This window comes from Malaclemys terrapin, chromosome 3 (genome assembly GCF_027887155.1).
Source record: "Malaclemys terrapin pileata isolate rMalTer1 chromosome 3, rMalTer1.hap1, whole genome shotgun sequence".
Classification (NCBI taxonomy): Eukaryota; Metazoa; Chordata; order Testudines; family Emydidae; genus Malaclemys; species Malaclemys terrapin.
In genome coordinates, this window is record NC_071507.1 from 19,903,270 (window position 1) to 19,928,326 (window position 25,057).

General features: G+C 41.1%; 1 protein-coding gene across 1 annotated transcript in view; it reads right to left on the reverse strand.

Moving 5' to 3' along the window:
- The window catches only part of PCSK2 (proprotein convertase subtilisin/kexin type 2), a 193,636-nt gene that overhangs the window by 158,417 nt on the left and 10,162 nt on the right, over positions 1-25,057 (reverse strand). The window contains exon 2 of the mRNA XM_054022004.1: positions 3,745-3,849. Within this exon, the coding sequence (XP_053877979.1) occupies positions 3,745-3,849 (105 nt within the window). The remainder of the gene's footprint in view (positions 1-3,744; positions 3,850-25,057) is intronic.

Sequence of the window (25,057 nt, forward strand, 5' to 3'; positions counted from 1 at the left end):
TCATCTTTTAAAACAAGATCAAGAGTGGATATCCGCCATTCAAAGTAGTGCAATTTATTATGGTACTTGCCATTCTAAGAGAAAGAAATATTGAAAATACTGTGAGGAGGTTTAATACCTTCATGAGCTTCATGTGCCCATTTCTGAATCTTCACCAGTCCCCAGCAGTATTGTGTTCTATGACACTATTGTGTCTAGCACCCTCTACTGTTAATATTGCTTCAAACTTCATTAATTTTGAGATAGCTGCTGCCAAACAAATGGTAGTAAGGTTGTTCCTCCCAGCAGGAACTGAAGCACTGTTCGAACTCTATGAAGGCATCTTAACATACATTTGAACCCGGCTCTCTCAACAGCAGTGATTTTTGTCATATAAATTCTGAATACATTTGGCATATCTCAAAATTATTTTGGCACCAAACATACAGAACATTTTACACAACTGAACCTTTTCAAGAAGTTTAAAGACATCTTGTTGCATGTGCAATGTATGGAGATTATACAGTAACCTCTTTGCAGTAGCATTCTGCTGCCTGTCTCCCAGGACTCTTGCAGAATTGACATGGTTTCCTCAAGGGACTTACTTGATTAAAGAACATTAATTAATTGAATGAACATCTGCACTGTTTTCAACTAATAATTAAAATTAGCTAGGAATTGTTGTCCCTTCAAACTGAAAACATAAGACTACCACTTCAGCTCATACTCACAGATTTTATTTCTCACTTTCTCCAAAAAATTGGGTAGAAATAGATACAAAATGCAAAATTAATCTTAGTGGCTCATCAGAGATTCAGTGGACCCTGTGTTTTGAAGACAGTCAGTTAGCTTTCTGGCTATGCTGACAATTTAATAGCATTTTATTCTTAGTTTATGTGTTGAATTTATTAACCATGACAATGCTGACATTTATTCCTTAGCAAACATTGGGGGAAATGGTCTAGAGGGAAGTCATTACACTTAGGTGCACTGGTGGCTGCAGAAATTATTTTTGGAGTTCAAAAGTAGAGTGCTGTGTCCGTAGTTCACATTTGCTCTTATCCACGCACATGGCTAGAGCTTTAATGACTGCTCCCACACTGATCATTGTGATCAGAGCTTGTTTTATTTGTGCTCATAACACGTATAATAAAAAAGTGACTAACCTGTTTTCTTATTTTGAAGTCCCACAGGAGCTTTCAGGATCCCCTCATTATCTCACCATTCATGAGGGATGAATTATTATGGCACTGAAATCACACTTTGGAGTGTTAATAATTACTGTTCTCTAAGTCATGGTGCTTTGACCAAAAGTCATCTTGTTAGGAGCCAAAAATCCAAGTTCTCTTGGATGACCTTCCAGCATGGATGGAGAGGAGATACTAGGATGGTGGTGAGAAACATCAAGAGCAAAGAGAAGCTTGAAAGGCCAGGAGTTCATTGGAAGAGAGTGTCCTAAAAGCACCGGGAGAGTATTAGGAGAGCTGGGAGGCTACACAAGAAGTTGCTAGGAGGGCCATAGAGAAAACGTCAAAGAGTCTACTGAGCAACACAGAAAGATAGGACAGAATCAGAAAGGTCAGAGTTGTGCTTCCAATTTGGAAATTAAAGCAATCAGCAGTTCTTTCTGAAGCTGAACAGTGTACCAAAATATCAGGGCTTATCCATGGCCATGCTTTGCCACATTTTGAGGATACTCCCAATTATTTTATTATATGGATTTATTCAGTAAGGGAGAGCAGGTCGGCAGGTCGTAAAGCTAAGTCGTCATTACACTATGTGGCAGTGCAGGAATCAGCAGGCCAATCAGGAGGCAGTGGAAATTAAACCCAAAAATTCAAGTGAATGTATTGGTTACGAAAAGTCCCAGATGGAGAACCCTGGAAACTGAAGTCCTCTTTACTTCCATAGAATGGACACAAAATAGAGCAGGTCTGAAATGTAGGCTACATGTAATTAAACAATCTCCATATCGACCCATATTCACATTATGCAATCAAACAGTTCAAGAGTAGTCAGTGCAACGGCAAGTCTAGTATTAACTAATACCGGGAGGCCCACCTTTGCAATATTGAGGGCCACAATGACAACTTAAGGGACACATCTGATTTACACAGACCTCTATAGATAAGTAGAAATATTTGTTTCAAGTACATAGAGCTACACAGCCATTGGCTCGTATATTTGCCTACTCCTGTTCTTTATTAAATAGTTCTTAATAAACTAACTATTTAAGGACTGGATGGTTAAGGAAAATTGGAGACTTTTACTTCTCAGTCCACTCATTAGTATCCTGCAATGGACTGTATTGTCTGAAAGTTGTTACTGTCCAATCCTTGTTTGGTAAATTATATGAAATGAGTTTGAGAATCTCAGTTTAATGCTAGGGGAGCAGGGGTCTGCATCACACACATACCCAAACTCTAGCTGATGCCCTTGTTGGCAGTCTTAGAAAAGAAGCCCAGGAGTGAATGGGCATGGAGATCCTTTAACCCTTGAAGATGGTAGTTCAGAGTATAAAGAGACATACTGCACACCTGACTGATACTGACACAGGACCCATGATGCCTCACTGAACTCTCAGTATCACAACACAGTGTGACCTAAAGGAAGTGGGAGTGACCAGCAGCTGGAAGTTGCTTGGTTTCAGATAAAGTGACCGGGGCAACACACATTACCAGCTGTCAGATGGGCTGACTACAATTTGGAGGGGTGCCATATTGTTGGTGGATCTGTGCCCAAAGTTACTTTAACCATCTCCTGCAAAGGCAGAGAGAGTGAGCTGGAAATTCTTCCACCCTGCTTCCCAACATAGCAACAGGCAGCTTCTCAGTTTTAGTTAAAATAACTTTCTTCTTATTTATTTGTTTATTAATTTTGAAAGGTGCTCAGATACCATGATGATGGGCAGGGCAACAAAAACCTAGGTAGAATGGAACAGCACAACTCTTTCCCACACCAACAGAAATGGAGTTGGGTATTCAGGGGAATAATTGATCATCTATTTGCTTTCATAAGATGAATGCCAAGAATGATTATTTTCTTTGGGCAGTAGAAACACTTTTTTGTGCTAGCTGGTCCTGACCAGGTCCTAGTATTTATCTTCATAGAATCATAGAATATCAGGGTTGGATGGGACCTCAGGAGGTCATCTAGTCCAACCGCCTGTTCAAAGCAGGACCAACCCCAACTAAATCATCCCAGCCAGGGCTTTGTCAAGCCTGACCTTAAAAACCTCTAAGGAAGATTTTTGTATAATAGCAAAAACTCTGAAGAAGAGAGAGAGAAGAAACTGCTGCTAGATCACTGCACTATGGTAAAGGACCTTTTCTTTCCACCAGTGAGATGAATGCTGCGGAGGAGGGGAGGGAGGTTGCTTCTTAAAACTAAAAGTTTCATTTGCAAGTGGTATCTGGAGTTTCTAGAATAAAAGTCAAAGTCTGATGGGCTGAATGAGCAACTGGTCTTGTTTATGTTTGAAACATGCCTTTTGGAACTCATTGACTGCAAGTGAGGCTACTAGCAGAGAGTGCAGTATTACTAAGTGTGAGCAAGGGTGGAAGACTCAAGCTCGAAGCTGTGACTGTTGTTGTCATGTTAAAACCAAGGCTTAGGTTGTTTTAACTTCTGTACAGCAGCCACAGAGCTTGGGTCAGGCATGGAATTACCTGTGTTAAGACTTCACAGTTATCTGATCCCATATTGCACAGTTGGTTGGCATGGAAATCATGATTGCTGGATGGCAAATCAATGGGAAAAGCTTACCCTCGGGTCTTTTTCCAAATGAAGCTTGTGCTGAAGACTGCGTCTTCTCCTGGCCCTGGAGATGCCATTATGATAAAAATGGTACCCAGCATCTATAAAGGGAAGCTGGGGAAGAGAAACAGCAAATTTAAAAAAAACAAACAAAGCCAAAACAAATACACTTAAGAACTATAGGGAAAATTTTTTTAAAGGAGCCTAAGTCCTATTCACTTTTTAAAGACAGGCTCCTAAGTCACTTAGGCACTTTTACCCTATAACATTAAGGTTATTGCTACGAATGTATTGTTTCACTTGTAAACATTGGTATCAATGTCACTCTGCATTCAAGGTCTGCAGCACCAGTATTTCTGCAGGACTTCCAAATTACATCAGAATTATTTCTTATTCCCTGAAACATCCAAAATAAAAGGATAAAATTTTCCTCTACTGCAAATGACTTAGAATTACCACAAATTGTATTTCAGAAATAAGGCAAGACAGAAATGCTTTCTGAGCCATTATATTGCACCTAAAATGAAGCTCTAAGACTTAGGGCAGAAAGCAGAGTGATTTTCTCCACCAGATAAATGCAGTGTCTGGAGTTTCTTCTCAATACTGTGGAATGAAATTGATAAAGAAAAATAAGGAAAAAAAATAGATGGTACCATGCATTATTAGCATGGTACAACATTTCTGATAGCCTATCAGAAAGCTCCATTTGTGTCTCAAGTTCTAAAGCCTTCTGATAATTCTATTTTCACAGGCAGATTCCAAAAAAATATTTTAAATCTACCAAAAGTTTTTTTTAATTCTCCTTTTAGCAACCTAAAATTTTTACTTCTCAAAACAAGCTGTATTTTAATGTCGCTAACATTTCAATTTCAGGGACTTAATTTAGCGTCATTATCAAGGGAATAATTAAGAGAAATTACAAACACTCATAGGGGTTTTAAAAATGTTTTAAATCAAAACAAATACAAAATATTTTATAAATGAGTCTGTAGTCCTTATGAAAATATAAACATGGAAATTATTAATACTGATTCAACTTTTCTGATTGAAAATGGAGATCAAGGGCCAGATTCCAAAGGGTCTACTCATATCCAAGAGTCTACTGCACTTGATACGTAACATCAAACAGCAGCTCGCGGGGCCAAGACTCTGCCTGTCTTTGAGACTTATTTGTAAATTAGTTTTACAGCGATTCAAGTAAAAATAGTCTAAAAGGGGCATCTTCATAAAAAGGGTAGCTATTTCTCATGGTAATTCCCAGAATCCGGCGTACAATGCTAAATCCTGGCCTTCCAGATGAAAGCCCTCAGACTGATCACACAGGATATATTTGTGTATACCTCAAAGATGTACAGTGAATATAGAGGATAAACAAAATAGTTGGATTAGTTACCATTTGAAATACACTGACAAGATCTACTTTAATGCTAACCTGGGGCAAGCTTGTGCCTACCCTTTCATAGCTGCACTGTGTATGCGGGGGCAGAGCGGAAGGCCACAACAAATCTTTTTTCTCCTTGTGCAAACTACACAAGGGTCTCACTTGACTGCCAGCTCTACATCCCCTACAGCTGCAGTATATATGGGGCCTGGCAGTGCATAGCTCCCACAAGGTGCAGGAGGAAGTGAAGTCCTGGACCCATCTCTGCATTGACATCAGCATGCAGGGCGAGTAGGCTATTCTCTATAAAGGGGAGTAACAGGAGTTGCACTCTCCCAGCATTGCTAGGAGGCTCTGGGGGGGAAATCTTCTTCCATTATGTGGATCTCCTCTCTAGAACCCCCCCTGAAAAAGTGCAGTTCCACATTGCCCCCATTACAGGGCTGCGCCTCAAAGGCTAGGTCTACACTACCCGCCTGAATCGGCGGGTAGAAATCGACCTCTCGGGGATTTCCCGACGGGACGCGACAATCGATCCCCTAATTGACGCTCTTACTCCACCAGCGGAGGTGGGAGTAAGCGCCGTCGACAGGAAGCCGCGGAGGTCGATTTTGCTGCGGTCCTCACAGTGGGGTAAGTCAGCTGCGATATGTCGAATTCAGCTACGTTATTCACGTAGCTGAATTTGCGTATCTTAAATCGACTCCTCCCTGTAGTGTAGATGTAGCCAAAGGTACAGTTGAACCCAGGGACAGTAAAACTGCAAAGCGAGAAAGGGAAAGAAGAGAGACCAAATTTTGCAGGTGACAAGGTCTTCAAGAAGAGAGGAAGGAGAGGGCATGGAGAACTTCTCACCGTTCGGGGTAACAATCTGAGTGTAATACAATGACTAAGTATTTTAGTCATTGTGTTACACAGCAAATAAAAGTCTTCTACTAGTTACTCCTTTAACTCAAGTGACCTAGAGACAGCACTTTTGGTGATGAAGGTCCTGCTGACTCCCCACTGTGGAAGACTTGTTATGTATTTACACTGCCCTCATTTCCTTAACAGAGGGTATTACAAGGATTATTCCAGCGCTCATAAATCCATGGTCAGGTTTCCTCCTTATTTCCCCCAGTGAAGTCAGGTTATTTTTCCTTTTTACCAAGCATCCAAATCAGTTCCTATCAAGAATTCATTTCTGATGCTTTCAAACAAACGTGTCCTCTTGGCTATTTTGGACATATTTGGAGAGAAATAATAGGCCCCTATGGCTCATTTTCTATGCACATTTTGTTGGGCTGAGCCTACATATTGTACAGTATAGCAAAACAACTATGGATATGTAAAGGACTTGAACGTAAGCAAAAGCAACTAGACCAAGTCAAGTAATGAAAATCACAGATTCAGGAACATATTCACAAATGAGCTACTTGAATCTGATTTATTGTAATTCAGAGAGTGATAGTACCCATTTATTAATAGTCAGAGGACCATCAGTTTTCATGATATTTGCAAATCCCAAAAGCTTTGTGAATTTGAATTGGAATTATTCATTATTATTGGTCATTTGTTAGTCTCCCGTTGAAAGGCTTCAATCGTGGAAAGGAAACAAGCCCAAATGACCAATTGCTTATCAGGAATTTTAATAGTGGTAGTGAACAATTTGCAAAGAGTTTGTGAACCAACAATTGTCTGAAAATTATTTGTCTAAACTCTTCAGTGAACACTTACAAATAATGAAGATCTTAAGAGAAAACAGGAAGAGATCACACACAAAACTAGGCCTACAAGGTCAAACAGTTTGATGAATATGACTTAACTAGTTGCTCAAACCCATAAACAGCCGTATTGGGCCCTCTGCTTTTGAGATGGCTTCCTGAAGTCCTGTACTGATTCAGCAACATCTCATTGACCAGTGAGACCACAGCGGGGAGTAACTTATGGTACAATATTGCTCTCCACCAGTGACTTGGGGCTTTGCAAATGGAAATGCCGACCATTGCTTTATAATAGAGTGAAATCAGAATGAAAGGATTCATGTATGTTACAAAAAAGAAATAAAATGTCAGTAACAGTAACTCCATGACCAATAAGGAGGAAGGACACTCCAGTGCAGTGGTTCTCAACTGGGGTCCACAACCCCTGGGGGCTGCAAGCAGGTTTCATGGGGACCACCAAGCAGGGCCAGTATTAAACTCACTGGGGCCCAGGGCAGAAAGCCAAAGCCCAAGCCCAGCCCAAGCCCCTTAGCTTTGCGGGGACCATGGTGTGGGGCCATGGGCAATTGCCCCGCTTGCTACCCCCTAATGCCAGCCACAGACTTCCCATATGTCCTTTGGCATGTCTCTTACTCTGCCCTGTGCCTCAGCTCCTCATGTATAAAATGGGCCCTCAGAGAGAGTTGTAAGGGTGATTAAGTAGAGTATTAATTATTCTGAGAGTCTCAGATATTAAGGTGATGAGGGTCGTGTAAATACCTACATAGAACAGAACAGCAAACAGATTAATTTCCACTTAATGTACAAATATAGCATAGCACTGAGTGCTCTCAATGTGTATCAAGGTGAGAATAAACCTCAAAGGATTTCAGGCATATTTTATATTGTTCAACGCTTCCTTACAATCAACTCTTCTGATGCAACTACTCTTGTAAATTTTAAAAAAAGCTCTAAGAGATACTGCAAAATCATGAAAGAGCCTCTCTATATCCTGCTCATCTCGACTCTTCTTTCAAGATGACACTCTCCCAATTCTTTATTCTCCAGTTAATAATATAAACAACAACATGGTAAAAATAAAATCATGTTTGGCTTCTTCCTTTATTATTACAATTGCAGTCACTCCTGCCAGCCCCAATCATGGCCAGGGACCCGCATTGTGCTAGGTGCTGTACAAATACAGAACTAAAAGAAAGACTCTGCCCCAAACTGCTGGCAATCCTGTAAAGGAACCACCTCTAAAAATAAATGTTAAAACCTCGTTACAAACTAGCAGGGGGAAACAAAGACCATTGAAAGGGAAGAGGCTTTGCTAAAGACAGGAATTACTAGAACGTATTTTTAACTACAGAAGCAAGATTACATTTTACAGAAGTGAAAAGTATTCCACTGGGTGCTGTTACTGCATGCGAGTGACTCTGGGATGTCTTTGTTGCTTCTCAGGCTACTGTTCCAACTGATAAGCCAGGGAACAATTACATGATTAAAGTCTGTGTAGGAGGCAATTACATAAGTTATACCTGCCTCAACCCCTAGCTGCACCTTCCTCCTGAAACCCATACTCTGGGAGGTAAAAATTATCCTGGTTTCAAATTACTTTTTTTAATTTGCTCCTGAACTTTGCACCTGTTCTGTGATTCTTCCTTCCCAGATGCAGAAAAGAGGGTGAGGAATTTATCGAGAGAGGCTCGGTCACAAGCACACAGCCCGTAGAGAAGGATAGTGCTTAGCTGTGCCGCTACAGGAGTATCCCTGAAAGGGACTGTAATCTATGCAGCCACAATTCTCCTGCTGCTGCCCCATCACTCAAGGAGGGTAATTTGCTGTTGGCCTATCCCATCATAAATACCCCCTGTGCATCCCCAGTGTTGGTTCAGCAGCTCCACTGTCAAAAAAAGGGTGAGGTGGAGCCAAGTCTCCACCCATTCTCTGTCCATTCAAAACCCCCCTCCTCTGGAGGAGGGAATAAACAGATGTGCTGCAAAACACGTGCTCATCTGCACCTGGATCCAACATGTGGGTGTCCCACATACGACTATAAGAGGGTAGGGGGGTGCTCTTGTTCCTTTTTGTTCCCCTGCACATGTGTAAAGTACAAGTTATAATCCTGCCTTGAACCCTTTTTCAGTCTTTACTTGGATAAAACATTTGTTGATACCAAAAGGGTTTTTCTTGAATAAGAGACAGACTCAGTGCAGATGTTAATGAAAAGGAACCATATAAAGAGTCAAATTCAGATTTTAGATGTGCAATAGCATATTTTGAGACACACACACAGTGCTGTCATGGTGCATGCAAGATTAGAAACTGACCCTATCTTTGATGGTAACTTCCTTATTCTACAGCAGTAGAATCCATTCCGTAACCAGCAAAGGGAACATTAGCCAACAGAACTGCAAAAGAATTCAGTATAATCAGAATGGAGGTACATGCATAACAAGCATATTATGATGCAATAGCTAAAAACAGCTAAAGCTCACAGTGGAATCAGTATTACTTGAGGCTCAGTGAGAGGTGCAGCATTCAAAGTCTGTAACCACTTTTAAGAAGTGACATAAATGAAGTAATTAACAAAGAGAGAGCCTGGGTCTCAGGCTTATAATATCCTTAACATTGAATTGTAATGATACATTGCCGATCGATCAGCCTATCCCACTATATTATATAGCACAGTGTTTCCATTGTATGTTGCCAGTTGTAATGGCCAAGTGCATGTGCCTGCACACTCTCTCTACCTGTTTGTGGTGGGTCTTCAGTGACTCAGCCCTCCGGCCTAGTCATACACAGTCTGTCAGTGAGACAAAAACAAAGCAAACTCCTTTCAGAGTACAAGGCCAACAGGGGCCTCTCTCAGTGCCCTCTGTAACATCTCTCTCAAGTTGTCCTTGCTTTGGTACAGAGTGGTTCTCCAGGCTCCCTCCCTGGAGGCAGTGTCTTCGCCCTCGCAGGGCCTTTTTGGCCACAGCTCTCCAGCTGGGCCACTATAGTTCAGTTCCCCTTCTGGGGTGCCTCAAAGTCCAGGCCACTTTCCCAGGTGACCCAGGCGCGCCTTCTACTCTGGGATCCTACAGATAGCAGCCATCCACCATGTCCCTTTAAATAAACTGCATTGCTGTTACAATTCCCTGGGCCACTTCCCCATTGGTTCCAGCATATTTTTCACCCTTACCTCAGGGCCCTGTCCTGGTGGAGTCCCAGCAGCCAGCCTGGAGCACCATCCACTCTCCTCCAGCTCTAACAAGGAACTGATCTCAGTCTGGCCCTGCAGCTCTTCCTATACCAGCCTACTGGGCCCTGATTGGTTGCTTCCCATGCAGCTTTTCTAGGCAGCTTGTAGGATCTCTCTACTGCCCTGTTCTGGGGTCGGGGGTGGCAGGGCCACAAGGCTTCCAGGGAGCCTCAGGGCCTAGTCCACCCTGTCACAGATAAACGTAATATAGAGACAAATACACGATTATAAATTGGCCTAAATAAGTGATATTGATGAGATAAGCTACCAGTCACTCTCTTCAACTTTGTGGTATTGATCACATATTGTAGTTGATGTATTTCTACTGTTCGTCTTCCTCTCCCATCTTGTCAGTTGATAGTGTCAGTTAAAGTCTTTCATTATCTCATGTTTAGGTCCAAAGTTCTGTTTTTCTTACATTTAGATGTATAACCTGTTTATTAGTGGTCCAGTCAAAACTCTATGCGATACTAAGCTGCTCTCCTTTTTCCTCCTATTTTCCTTATTTTAATATCTTAATGTTGATATTAATTTGGAGTATTGTTGAAGGGGTTTCTCCCTTTCTTAGTATTCAAAAAAGGTTCTCAAACTATCAGGTTTGGTTGCAGGCGATGACCTTCTTCCAGAAAACTACAAGTTCCACCACATTACTAAGAAGCTATCTTTTTTTTCTTCTCCCCTGTAGAACTCTAACATGAGTTAGTTTTTCTAGAACCAGAATATCCCACATTTTTTATCTCTCTCAATAGTTTTAGGAGGGTCACTCCTTTCCATCACCTTGCTGTGGTAATTCTAGCAGCATCTAGGAGATGAGTGATCAGTTTTTTATGTTTTTTACGAGACTCAGAGTTTTCAGGACAATTTAATAAAAATAAGGGATTATCTAACACCTGATTCTGTTATGTCCCTTATGGAGTCCCCAACAGCTTTCCAAAATGTCTTAGTTTCAGGGCAGGAAATAACTACATTCCTACAATATATTCTGTTGTAACAAAGAAGCATCTTTTGGTTCATATGATTGTTCTGCAGGGCATGCAAGAGTTGATCCAGAGTGATTAGGGGATGCAGATTTGAACTGTATCTGGCAGAAAATGCACTATCAATCTAACATATAGTCCCGCATCACCTTCTGCCACCGTTCCTTAGAACGGTCGTGTCTGATGTACTCTCTGAGAGGAGCAACTCTCTCTGAGTGGTGAATCAGGTTCATAACATACCCGGATGCAACACAGCCCCTAAACTGAATAGGAGCTTCAATGGAACTACTTGCACACATAAACAGTTAAGCACATGCTTAAAGTTAACTGAATTAACATCTAAGCAAACACTTGTGCTATGCAACCATTAAAGATCCCTGTTTGAAAGGAATGCTTTCTGTGCACTGAGGATTAAGACAGGAATAACATCAAAATCACGTAGCACTTAATAGTTGTTCTGCTAGAGCCCAATGCAATCCAAACTTCAAATATTTGAGGTGTTGATCTATATCTCAAACTCATTTTCTGAGTGGGCCATAAATATGGTAAGATAGTTTCTTTCATCCTATTACTTGTGCAACAGTTCCACCCAAAGGAAAAGAAAATCTATATCTTTCAGTAGTAAATGCATTCAGAAGATGCACATTTCCCCAGTGAACTGACTGGCTCTGTTACAGTTGTCTGAGAACTAGGAACTGCCTTGCAGCAGAAATTAGAAACCTTTTCATCCCACTTACCAAATGCACTGAGGAGGCTTATAAATATTCAATATGCATTTTAAAGCTCTCTCTCACTCCAGTTAGCATTAGCAATTGCTTTACTTTTAAATACACAGATGAAAGCCAAGCCTGAAGCCAAAGGCACTCAACAGCTATAGTGATAAGGGTCATATAAGTATGGAAATAGACAGGAAGGCAGGCACTTTAAGATACAGAAATAACAAAGCAAAGCAAAATTAAGAAAGGACTAAAAATATTGTTGGATAAATTGTTGGGAAATATTACTTAGGATTACTGCTGTTTCAAAGGTTTGCACAGAACTCACCTGAAATCTAATTTGTTATTTGCCCAGGGCACCAGATCTGGACTTCAGTTTGGCATTTTATTCAAAACACAGCATCCCGGCTGCCCAAAGCTACCTAGCACCATGCTTTGTCATTGTTTTAGTCCTGACTCAGAAGGCAAAACATCGTCAACTCTAAGGATCAGCCCAAGCTTCAGACCCAAACACTTCTGAAATCTGGCAACGGTCAGGTCCAGTTCTGAACTTTGTGACTTGGGCCTACCAGGCCTAATTCATGCCATACCTAGGTGTTCCTTGCAGTCCCCATTGTAGCTAATCATCTATAATCATGTAATTGTATTATCTATTGTTGTAGTTAACCCATATGTAATCAATGGGTGATGAATAGATTTAAGTTGTAGGTACAAGTAGAGAAATAGGTAGGATAGTGTTATAGGGATCTGGGATTGATAAGCATGTATTATTGGTGAGAGAATAGTAGGTATATAAGTAAGATAAGGCTATAACATAAGGCCTACAGGCTTTAGATCTGTAAGATATGCAGCTTGGCCACACAAGGTCTCAGGCCGGAAATAGGTTGGCATGACTAGATGGCCAAGAGAGAACCCTGTACCAGTAAATTGTAAGATTATAATAAACGATGTGTTACGTGCTGATATTTTGGAAACTATGCAGCAATAGACTGGAAAATATGCCTCAATATGCCAGTTAATATTGCAAGATGCCCCATAACATTTCAGGGGATTCTGTAATAATTTCAAATTGCTATGGTAACTCATTGATGTAGATGTTAATGAGAATAAGGGGAATGATAGAGGTAGCCTATGAGAAATGGGGCACCCTAAAATTCATGGGTTGTGGAAGTGCAAAAAAGGAGAAAGGGATTGACACTCTTATGCATATGCATGGTTGGCGTCAAAGAAATTCAGGATAAAAGATGTTGCCTAGTCCAAGAGGGTAAGGAAGCACAACAGGAAACATCCAAGGGGATGGCCACCTGATGGTCATCCTACTCATCTTTATGTTTCCCCTGGGGATGTAACTATGAAATCACTGATGCTGGACGTCTTATGGTTTGTCTCTATCTCTGTGTATGTTTTAATAGTTGTGGCATTGATCATCTGCTTAATGAAATTGTTAATAAAAGGACTTTGATAACTTGTGAATGTAATACTTTTGGTCATTCTTCCTCACGTGCTTCAAGTCTTCAAACCTAATGCTATTTCTAATAGTGGTTCTCACCCTGCTAATTCTGATACTGTAGCCATTAGGGAGTGTGAAACTTCGGCACAGGCCACTGTGGTTTAGGATATCATCGGTAATACCAACCTGTCAATATTATAAAGGCTACATGATCCAAGTACTAATGAGGCCTGGCCTTGTTTATCTTGGGAAATCTGATATGTTGAGGGTATAGGCTGTAGCAAAGTCAACACTAATCTCGTTAGTATTTAACATAAGATTGTTCTTGCAAAATATTTTCAATGGCATTATATATTTTTATAATATTTCTCCCACAAGATAATTCATAAATGTGTGGCTAGTGGTTCATCTGTATTTATAGCCTTATTTAATGTGTCTTATCCAACCCTCTTCTTTCAAAAAAAAAAAAAAAAAAGAGAGAGTTGCAGACAGCAATAAATATATATTATGACCTATTTGGTTTAGTCCTATTTGATCTGTTCTTTTTTTGCATAAGTCGTCAATGGAAATTGTGTAACATATACTGTAATGTGAAGGTTTGTTATGGTACATCATGATTATCCTAAAAATGCATGTTGGCCTGACTTACAGGCTTGATCCAAAGCCCTCTGAAGTTGACAGAAATACTCCAATTGACTTCAATGGGCTCTGAATGGTCCTATATCTGCAGTGGAAAAACTTCTGCAGAGAAAAGCTAATGAGTACACTCAGAGTCGAAATACATGGACTCCTTGGAATCTTTGCCTTTGGATTTTATCTAGTTATGTCCTTTTCCTCACCCCTTCCTCATGTACATACTATCTCAGGAAAGGTCATGGGTGGTGCAGTTGTTGGACATGAGAAGTTCAGTAAATGGGGGCAGGGGAAGGGAATAAAAAAAAAGAAATGTCAATTCTTATATTATCACTGATCATCTGTACAGGTTATCCCGTTAATAGATATTTAAAGCCTAATTATCCTCTGCTTTGCATCTTGTGTAGTGATTTACATGTGCCAGGCTGATAGTTAAATGGTTAAAATTTAGGTTTCAATGCTGTGAATCATATAGATTCAAGTGCATTTACGTTGCAGTTTATTTGATCATTTGAATGTTCAATTCTGCAATATACTGGGCACTGGTATAAAGAATTAGTACAAAGATGGTGGATTACTGATCATCGTTATTAGTTTATTGCTGGAGGAAAAAGCATGTCAGCCAGTGATAAGTGTTTGCGTAACTTACATAAAAGAATCTGCACAGCTTAGAGAGATTTTTCTATTATATTCCAACAACTCTGAAACCTGGTACTGTCACCATGACCTACAATGTCAAATCAAACCAAAGCGAGTCAATAGTTTCCAGGTTTAGAGAACATGAGTAACCCTTTAAGTATCTGTACATAAGAGGTTGACACATTTTGCACTAGTTTTGCACTGTCTATTGATCCAGCAAATCATTGCCTGAAGATGACGACCGTTATCATTCAGTCAAAAACCTGAATTGCGGGCTTAGAAACAATGGTTACTTCTCTGTGCACTGATACCAACAATGTGACAGGAGAAAGAGAATTCTTCAACCATGCCAAGAAACAAGAAAGAGATAGAACACAGAAAAGGGTACGGTCGTTGTGGGTGTCTGATAGGAGCTTCTTCCATTTTTAGCAGCAACATATGGCCACTGGGAATAAGAAAAACAGCCCCATAAAATCATTCAACTAAATGGTTCCATAACTGCTGCATATACAGCAGGCAAACATGCTACATTATTTAGAATAATAAAGTAAATATGAGTCCACCAGACACTGAAATCAACACAGTTATCTCAAACAGAGGTTAATGGTGCAAAATTGAAGACTGATAATTTTGGTGCATTTTGGTCACTATGTGAACTGAAAAAAAGGAAGTAAAATGTTTTTCTTTAGATGCCGGGGCATGTTTTCTGATCTTGCTTACGCTGATGGCGGGGTCAGTGGCGTTACTCCTCAATTAGTGCACTGGAAATGACATCAGAACCAGAAATCTGCACAATACATCACCCACACCACCTCTGTTCTTATGAGATTTACACTGTGAAAATTACCCTAAGCTAATTAGATTTTTTCCCCTTGACCCATATCTGTAAACAGTCCTTTTACACTTTTGTATTTCTGGATTCTCTGTTCAACACTTCCACTTGGTAGATCCCAGTACTTAAAAATCTATAACATAGAACTTTCATTAGTGAGGCCACCACTTGTCGGACCATTACAGAACTTCAGGGTCACCCTTGAAATGCTAACCCATGCTTCAATAATGGTCCAAAGTGATTATTGACATCTCCAAGTCACTTGCAGAAGTCACCCCACTCCTCACAAACATGAAACTCACCATAAACGTATATCCTTTGTCGCCCTCAGCAGAGAATATTAAAGTATTCTCCTTCTTAGGCTTCCCCTGAAGTTGATTCAGAAGCTTTTGATACATCATGCTGTTCACTGGCTCCTTAATACAGGTGCATGGGAGTGAGTAATACCTGTCCTATGCAACATCCATGGCTACGAGTAAGTGGAGAACTTCATGCTCTTGTTAATGATAGAGAACTCTTAAGGACTTAGCAGCAAAGTATCTGCATGACTTTCTTTCATATTCCTGTCCCACCAGGGCAGTTAAAGATCAGTTGGATTATCCTTACTCATTATCTCAAGGTTCATTCTGTACTGAGACTCAGTGCATATGTAACCTAGACACCTCCTGGGTGTGGTGTTCTGTCCCATCTAGTGGCACCGAGACCACTTAGAGAGAGTTAAATGAGTCTGGTCTACAGCCTTAGCTAAGAGTCAGTTGGCTTTTAGCTCATGAGGTAGAGGCTCATGCACTAAGCTCCAAAGGCCCCAGGTTCGATCCCGCCTGCTGATGACCGGGGTCTGTTGGTGTTACAAGTGGGAAATGACTGCCTAGGAAGGAGTACTGCAGAAAGAGATCTGGGGGTCATAGTGGGCCACAAGCTAAATATGAGTCAACAGTGTAACACTGTTGAAAAAAAAGCAACCATCATTCTGGGATGTATTAGCAGGAGTGCTGAAAGCAAGACATGAGAAGTAATTCTTCTGCTCTATTCCATGCTGATTAGGCCTCATCTAGAGTATTTTGTCCAGTTCTGGGCACCACATTTCAGGAAAGATATGGAGAAAGTCCAGATAAGAGCAACAAAAATGATTAAAGGTCTAGAAAACATGACCTATGAGAGAAGACTGAAAATATTAGGTTTGTTTAGTCTGGAAAAAGGAAGACAGAGAGGGGACATGATAACAGTTTTCAAGTACATAAAAGGTTGTTACAAGAAAGAGGGAGAAAAATTGTTCTTCTTAACTTCTGAGGATAGGACAAGACGCAATGGGCTTAAATTGCAGCAAAGGAAGTTTAGGTTGGACATTAGGAAAAACTTCCTGTCAGGGTGATTAAGAACTGGAATAAATTGCCTAGGGAGGTTGTGGAATCTCCATCAGTGGAGATTTTTAAGAGCAGGTTAGACAAACACCTGTCAGGGATGGTCTAGATAATACTTGGTCCTGCCATGAATACAGGGGACTGGACTAGATGACCTCTGGATTTCCCTTCCAGTCCTACAATTCTATGATTGTGTGAGATTGTGCTGAGAATTAGGGCCAGCAAGAGAAATCACAGACAGGGTTTCTGTTCCAAAATATTGACTTTTATGTTTGAGAGAAAGATTTTTCTGAGCTTTGTCCAATAAATGTACACCATCTCCAAGGAACAAGGTGTCAGAGCTGGTAATATTTCTATGCCATACAGTCCGATCAGCCATGAAGCCTCCAATTTCCTGATTAATGTTCTTCCAGTACTTATTACTAGCTTTCATATTGTCACTGTAGTGATTATTCCGATGCTCAGCCAAATCAGAGAAAACTTTATCACAGCTCTTGGACACAAATCTCTGATGAGGTCCAAATCTGCTCTCATAGGTTGTATGAGGTGTACACCAGGAATAAGTCCCAAATCATCTCCACCTGAGGGATTCGCCAAAAACGGTTTATCACAAACTCCTAAGTCAGTGATCATAGATGCCGCAGAGTGGGCAAAATGTGATTCCAATGCAGGCTACCTCTCTCCACCCTGTAGTCAGCAATCCTCATGTCATGGTGTACTCCTTGCTCTCTTGCAAACTTCTACAACCTTGAGATCCAAAATTGCCCAGAATCCATACGTTGGCAACCCTGGCAGCACATATATTTCTCTCCCCTCAGTGGCCAAGGTACCTGTGCTGTCAGTTCCAAATCTCTGTGCAGTGCATCTTGGGAAACATCACATTAATCTGCCCCAAGATCAGGAAGTAGTCACTTACCACCCCCTTTCTCCCTCTCCCCACCACCCACCAGGAGCTAGTAAAATACACATTTTCTCAGATAACCAATCTAAGCCTTGCCTACCACCCATCCTCATTTCCTGCCCCCTCTGCAGCCACAACCCCTCTCCCTGTCCCTAAACCTCCATTCCACACACCCCCAACCCCCACTCTCTCGCTCACACACACACACACACACACACACACACAAAGTTCGCTGTCTATGGCTTCTCCCAACACGTTCTAACAAAAATGTTGCTAGACCAGCTCCTGACTATTCTGCTGTGCTCACAGTAAACCGCCCCATCAGATAAACATGTTATATTATAACAGACACCATGAGTCTTTAAATCTTTATTGCATAGATGGAAACACCACTGGCAAGGCATTCACTGATGGGGAATGGCATCAGCATGTTGCCTCAAACTACCCCAGGCAAACAGAAGTGGCTGCACAGAAACCCTCTCATAGTTTTGGGTTTTTTTTCCTTTGTTGGTGCATGTGCACTGTAGTCCTTCCAGGCTGCACATCTGCACAAGGGAAGAAGTGATCGTGTTCTTAAATGCCATTCAGAAGTTGAGTCCCGCAAAGACTCAAGTGGGTGCCAGGCACTAACCTGGGTAAAATTTGACCAACTGAGCCATTTGGACCCACATCATAGTTTGATCTCTAGCTCTGTGCCAATAAAACCTCACTTATAAACATTTTGAAAAATGGCTAATGGGGGGAGGGGCGTATATCTCTACAACCAAGCTCAAACAATCCCCAATGTGGCTCATTTACCTTATCCTGCCCCCTTCTGAGGCACACCAAATTTCAAAGGATTCTGACCAAGCATGTTGATTTTAGAGGACTTGGAAAGGTTGACCTGTAAACAGAAGTCGTGATGCAACCTTAACTATAGTGGCACTGCTGCACCACTTTAGTACCAAGACAATCTGTACCCCAAAGAGCTCACAGTGTAAGTGTGCACAAGATGTGTACATCGGTTGGGGTGCACAGGCAGAGCTGTGGGGTGCAGGAAGGTTGGGGTGCAAGGGGGTTGAGGTGCACTGGCAGAGTTGTGGGGTGCCACACCTCCTTCACCTGATCCCCCAGCCTCTCTCCCTTCCCCTTATCACCATGTATCCACACCCTATATCTCCCCTCCCCCATGGGAGTCCTAAACCCCTCTTCCCCTATTCTCCACTGCTCCCCCCCAAGACCCCTCCCCTCCAGGAAGCATTCACATGCCAATTTTTCCTCCAGATACTTTGATTGCATTCCCCCAAGAATAAAACTACTTTTATCTTAGGTGGGAGGATTGTGATTAATTTATCCTAAGTTATGTTAACTGAAGGGAGAGTTCACAACCATCAATCTCAAGGAGGTCTGTGATTCATCTGGTCATTAGTACCTCCCAGTTTAACACTACAAGACAGCTGAAGGAAACGGTTTATCTGGGGGAGTGGGGGACTTTAACTCAGGAACCTCTCAGTGAAAATGACCCCATATTTGGACCCTAACATTACACCATGCCCACATACAAAGCAATCCAAGTAACTGTTCTGATTTTAGAGCACTTACAGAAGCATATAAAACTCCACCTGTTTTTCTGTATTTCAGCGGGCACACTGTAAAAAAAAATGTACATTTTCTTATAAACCTTCTCAGTTTGAGTCCCCCAAAGATTTCATAGAATCTTAGAAGATTAAGGTTGGAAGAGACCTCAGGAGTCATCTAGTCCAATCCCCTGCTCAAAGCAGGACCTGCATCAACTAAATCATCCCAGCCAGGGCTTTGTCAAGCCGGGCCTTAAAAACCTCTAAGGGCAGAGATTCCACCACCTCCCTAGGTAACCCATTCCAGTGCTTCACCACCCTCCTAGTAAAACAGTGTTTCCTAATATCCAACCTAGATCTCCTCCACTGCAACTTGAGACCATTGCTCCTTGTTCTGTCATATGCCACCACTGAGAACAGACAAGCTCCATCCTCTTTGGAATCCCCCTTCAAGTAGTTGAAGGCTAATCCCCCCTCACTCTTCTCTTCTGCAGGCTAAACAAGCCCAGTTCCCTCAGCCTCTCCTTGTAAGTCATGTGCCCCAGCCCCCTGATCATTTTTGTTGCCTTCCACTGGACTCTCTCCAATTTGTCCACATCCCTTCTGTAGTGGGGGGACCAAAACTGGACACAATACTCCAGATGTGGCCTCACCAGTGACGAATAGAGGGGAATAATCACTTCCCTCAATCTGCTGGCAATGCTCCTACTAATGCAGCCCAATATGCCATTAGCCTTCTTGGCAACAAGGGCACACTGCTGACTCATATCCAGCTTCTCGTCCACTGTAATCCCCAGGTCTTTTTCTGCAGAACTGCTGCTTATTCAGTCGGTCCCCAGCCTGTAGCGGTGCATGGGATTCTTCCATCCTAAGTGCAGGACTCTGCACTTGTCCTTGTTGAACCTCATCAAATTGGCCCAATCCTCCAATTTGTCTAGGTCACTCTCGACCCTATTCCTACCCTCCAGCATACCTAACTCTCCTCCCAGTTTAGTGTCATCTGCAAACTTGCTGAGAGTGCAGTCCACGCCATCCTCCAGATCATTAATAAAGATGTTGAACAAAACCGGCCCCAGGACTGACCCCTGGGGCACTCCGCTTGACTCTCCCTGTCTGCCAACTAGACATCGAGCCATTAATCACTACCCACTGAGCTCAACAATCTAGCCAGCTTTCAATCCACTTTATAGTCCATTCATCCAATCCATACTTTTTTAACTTCCTGGCAAGAATACTGTGGGAGACCATATCAAAGGCTTTGCTAAAGTCAAGATATATCACGTCCACTGATTTAGAGTGTATCATGGACTGCTTTGGATAAAATTCAACAAATTGAGACCTTTTTGGCCTGCGTCACATCAAGAGTTTGATCTCTAGCTCTGCGCAAAAAAAAAAAAAAAAAAGCATTTTTTGCAAAATGGCTATTTTTCCTGGCTTATATCACCGCAACCACTAGCCCAAATGATCCCACATATGGGTCACTAACCCTGCTCTGCACCCTTCTGAGGCACACTATGATTCAAGGAATTTGACTAAGCATGTCATTTTTTTCAGAATTTAGCAAGGTCAGCCTTTAAACAGAAGTCAAGACCCAACCTATAGCTATACTAGTGCTGCTGCACCATTATAATGAATCATTGCTTGAGAGAGGCAGTGTTCTCTCTGCTGGATGGAGCCTGTGCTGTAGCACCTGAGTTTCTAATCATGGCTCTGATACTCACTTGCAACTTGGCCATGGTACATATGGCCTCATTTTCAGATGTGCCAAGCAACCACTTTAATGAGAGTTGCAGGTGCTTAGAGCCTCTACAAATCAAATCATTCACCTTGTTACATTTCAGTTGTCTTGCCTGTAATACGGAGGTAATAATACTTATTTACCTACGTCACCTGTTAGGATTCACAAATGTTTGTACAGTGCTTTGAAAATATTAAGTGCAAAGCATAATTATTATATTTATATCTTCAGCTTCTTGTCTGGCAATAGATATTCATAAATATTTTTTAAAATGTAAATAATACATGACAGCAATTTCCTCATCATAACAGCCACATCTGCCTAAAGGAAAAGCCATGTTACTAAGCTTAAGCAATTCTCCTAGCAATTTATCTTCTCGGAATTTAGGGATACATAATATATTCCTGTCTAAGCAGGAATGGGATCACCGAAAACAACAGCCCCCTCCTAGCAAAGGATCATTTGACTAGATGACCTTTCCTCCCTTTTCTTTGTTGATGCAAGTGACCTGGTTGTTTGCATAATAAAGAGAATAGATCTGGTGAAAGCTGGGACCATATTTGCCCCAGAATTCATACAGAGGTGGCTTCAGAGATAAGGCTGTTTTCTTCATTCTAGTAAACTTCCTTGTTTAGTGTTAGAAGAAAGTGAGTTACTGAGATTCTTTAGCATTGTCACATTATAACCCCTGGCCAAATTCTGCTCTCATTTACACTGGCATGAGTCTGAAGTAATTCATTAGAACCCAAGGGAGTTACTCCAGATTTGCACCAGTATAACAGAGCATCTAACCCTTTGTCAGGAATCACAGTAGATTCAAGAGCTCCTTCTTGGAAGAAACAAAGAAGATGAACTAAACTCACTGTTGCTGGAGGTTAAAGGAAGGAAAATGGCACCCCACCATCAAGAATCCTTGCTTACTGATTTTTCAGGCAGCTGCAGAATAAGACTTTATTGGTTGTTAATACCAATTAATAAATGTCAGCAGTTTATTGCCATCATAAATTGAGGTTAATCTAGTATGTACTGATACGTTATCTTTCTTAAATTACATCAATCAAGTGAGGCAAATGTAGGCTTTTAATTAGCTACTCAGCATGTTTCAGCCTTTAGAGCCTGGAAAACTCTACTGGGGTACCATGCGCATTGGCTGTAAAACACATTCAAGAAAGACAGACAGCCAGACTGGGTTTTGGAACTCTATGAAAGAGTTTGACTGTAAATGTGTCTGAGAGAAAGAAAACAGCTGTTTGTGGGATTTTTGAGATTGGCTCACAATGCAAAAATTTGGATCTGGATCTCAAACACCCCAAATTTCAGGCCTGTTTAGATCTGGGGTTTTGGATCCACCCATTTTAATGATAGAGGCCTTAACAAAACTGAGTTTAGATCTGGGTTCTGATTCTGAAAACCTCCAACCCAAATTTAGAGGTTCAGATTGAGTGGGGGTTGGCTCAGGCCCATAACTAGACATTTAGTGATGAAGAAAAGTATGATATGTGCATAGTACAGAAATGTATGATTAATTACTGGTATTGCAGTTACATGTAGAAGTCCTAGTCAGGGATTTCTATCATCCTAGGCATTGTACAAACAAGTAAAACAAAGGCAGTCTCTGCCCCAGAGAGCTCATGGTCTAAGAATCATAATTGTGAAAAGACTCATTAATTTCACACACGTACTTCCACAAAGATTGTCTGAGAAGATAAGAGAATAGCTACAGAATCCACATGTAGAGTAGGCTGCATAATACATACTCTTTCCTTAGGCACCTGGAAGAATCGGAGACTCTACCATCTGGCTCTAGCTTCATATCCAAACAAGGCCAAATAATATTGTCCATTTCTCTCTCTGTCTTTTTTTTTCATTAAGAATTTTTTTTTACAACTTTAAATGTTATTTTGTTTCAGGTTTTTAAATCATGGTTATATAATTTTGGCCACAATACAGTGTGGTCTTGTATAGTTACCTTCTTGTATTGAACTGGTGAGTAAATGCTCTAGGTCAGTCATGGGTAGCTGGAACACTCATTGGCTGCCTGAAAACAGGTTATATATGGGCAGTTAAGTCATTATTTTCATTTGTTTCAAGTGGGCAATGGAGTAAGTTAAGAACATAACATATACATGGAAGTTTTACTGGGGAAGGTTGATAATACATGACAAATCTCTTTGTGTGTTATTCATGTTTTGGGTGTAAAAATGAAAAATATCCCCTCCTACTGTCGGCACACACAATACAAATGGATAAATAAATGAAACGTGAGAATAATGGACCAGGACCCAGGTTCCTTATTCAGTTATCACTAAGCCTCCAATACAACTGGAGTTCAACTGGGTGGGTCCAGCTTCATAATAATGTAACAAATCTATGGTCAACAAGGATTTCATGCTTGCTGCTAAATTGCACATGACAGCCATGTAGAACTTCTTGCAACAACAGGGATAGAATTCAGACCCTCCTAATCCAAAGCACAAACCCTCACCACTTGAGCTACAATTTTAGCACTGTAGAATGGGATTTTTCAAAAGCAGCCAAGGGAGTTAAGTACCCAGCATCCATTGATTTACATTAAGAGGTGAACTCCAAACTTCCTTTGAAAATCCCGTGTAGAGAGACTGACAAACAGTTGAGGAGTTCTTATTCCTGCCAGTAGAGGGAGAGAGATACATACCCCTTAGCCAGGTCATTATACCCTTTATAAAATCATTGCATACCCAAGTCCTCTGGGGACCTGACACAATTCATAATATACTTTAGAAATAGCTAGGAGGCCAGTGCAGGAAAAAGATCAACTATACTGATAACATATTGCACAGCATTTTTGCAATTGAGATTCTTTCAGCAATTACCAAAATATTATTTTACAAATAGAAACTTCACAAATGGGTTTCTGATGTATGATATTTTTAATTACAGCTCACTGAATCATACCCAATAATTTGATTAATTTAGCTGATTTGGGGGTTAGTGAAATTGTCTCCGAGCAGCTGACAAGTTTCTCAGGATTTGTTACTTGAAACAATCCACCAAAGAAATTTCCAGATATAATGCAGCAACTACTTTGCAAGTACTTCATTGCAACTATTTGAAATTTGAGCTGCAATGGTTAGGGATTTTTAGAATAATCCTGTAAATGCTTAAGCAGAAAAAGCTTTCACTATAGGCACCTGTAAAAGTGTAGACCTATACCTGGTCTATGCTTAAAAAGTTTTCTGGTATAATATGTCAGTAAAGCATATGTCAGTGATTTTTTTACTTAGATAGTTATGCTGGTAAAAGCCTTAGTGCAGACACAGTTATACAAGCAAAAGGTGCTTTACACCACAGTCGCTTATTTCATTTTGCTGAACCAGAATAAGTACTTTTATTACACTGATATAGCAACATACACTAGGGTTTTTTGGTTTTGGTTTTTTGCCACTTAAACAATGCTAGCATAGTTAAAGCAGCGAATGTTTTACGTATAGGCAAGGCCTTATACCTTACAACTTGTTTGAGTGAGGAAAAAACTGTACAGGACACCAGGTTATCTCCTACACTTAAAAAGAAGTTGATTCTCCTGAAAGGTGGTGGATTGGCAGCTCTGGATATCTCTGAGGTGCAACAGAAATTCAAGCATCTCCATAATGTCAGCTAACGGTGCTCAGTGCTGGTTTGGAAGACTCAAGTCTAGCACTGGGACAGTAGGTCAGTGTCCAAGTCCATTCAGTGCTTGGCCTCTGACACTTGGGGTCAAGCCACCCCAGAGGAAGAAAGGGTCTGAACCCCAAAAATAAGCAGTCGAATCAACTGATTGTAATGTTACTGCACTATGAAAGTGTATCAAGTAAGGTCTTTTCTGAAAGCCTGTGGCTGGTGATTAAGATCATTGTGAAATGTAAGGGAATTATGGATACTCACTGAAATTATGCTTTAAACTCTGGGACTGATGGGAGAAACAGGTGTTTTCCCAGACAGGAGGGAAGGCAGTATCTGCCTGTCTCCAATGTAAATCAAACATGATGGAATCAAAACAATGGAAGCCCCATTTACATACAAATTAGCCGGGGGATGGGAAGCCCACAGAAATGGAAGAACAACAGGAAGCCTTCCTGCCTCTTGCAACCAGGTCAATGCACTTTGGGAGATATAAGCAGAAACAGAGAACTATTTTAGCATCCTTCACCTGAAGAGTCAAAGAAACCAAGCGCTTTGGACTTTGTG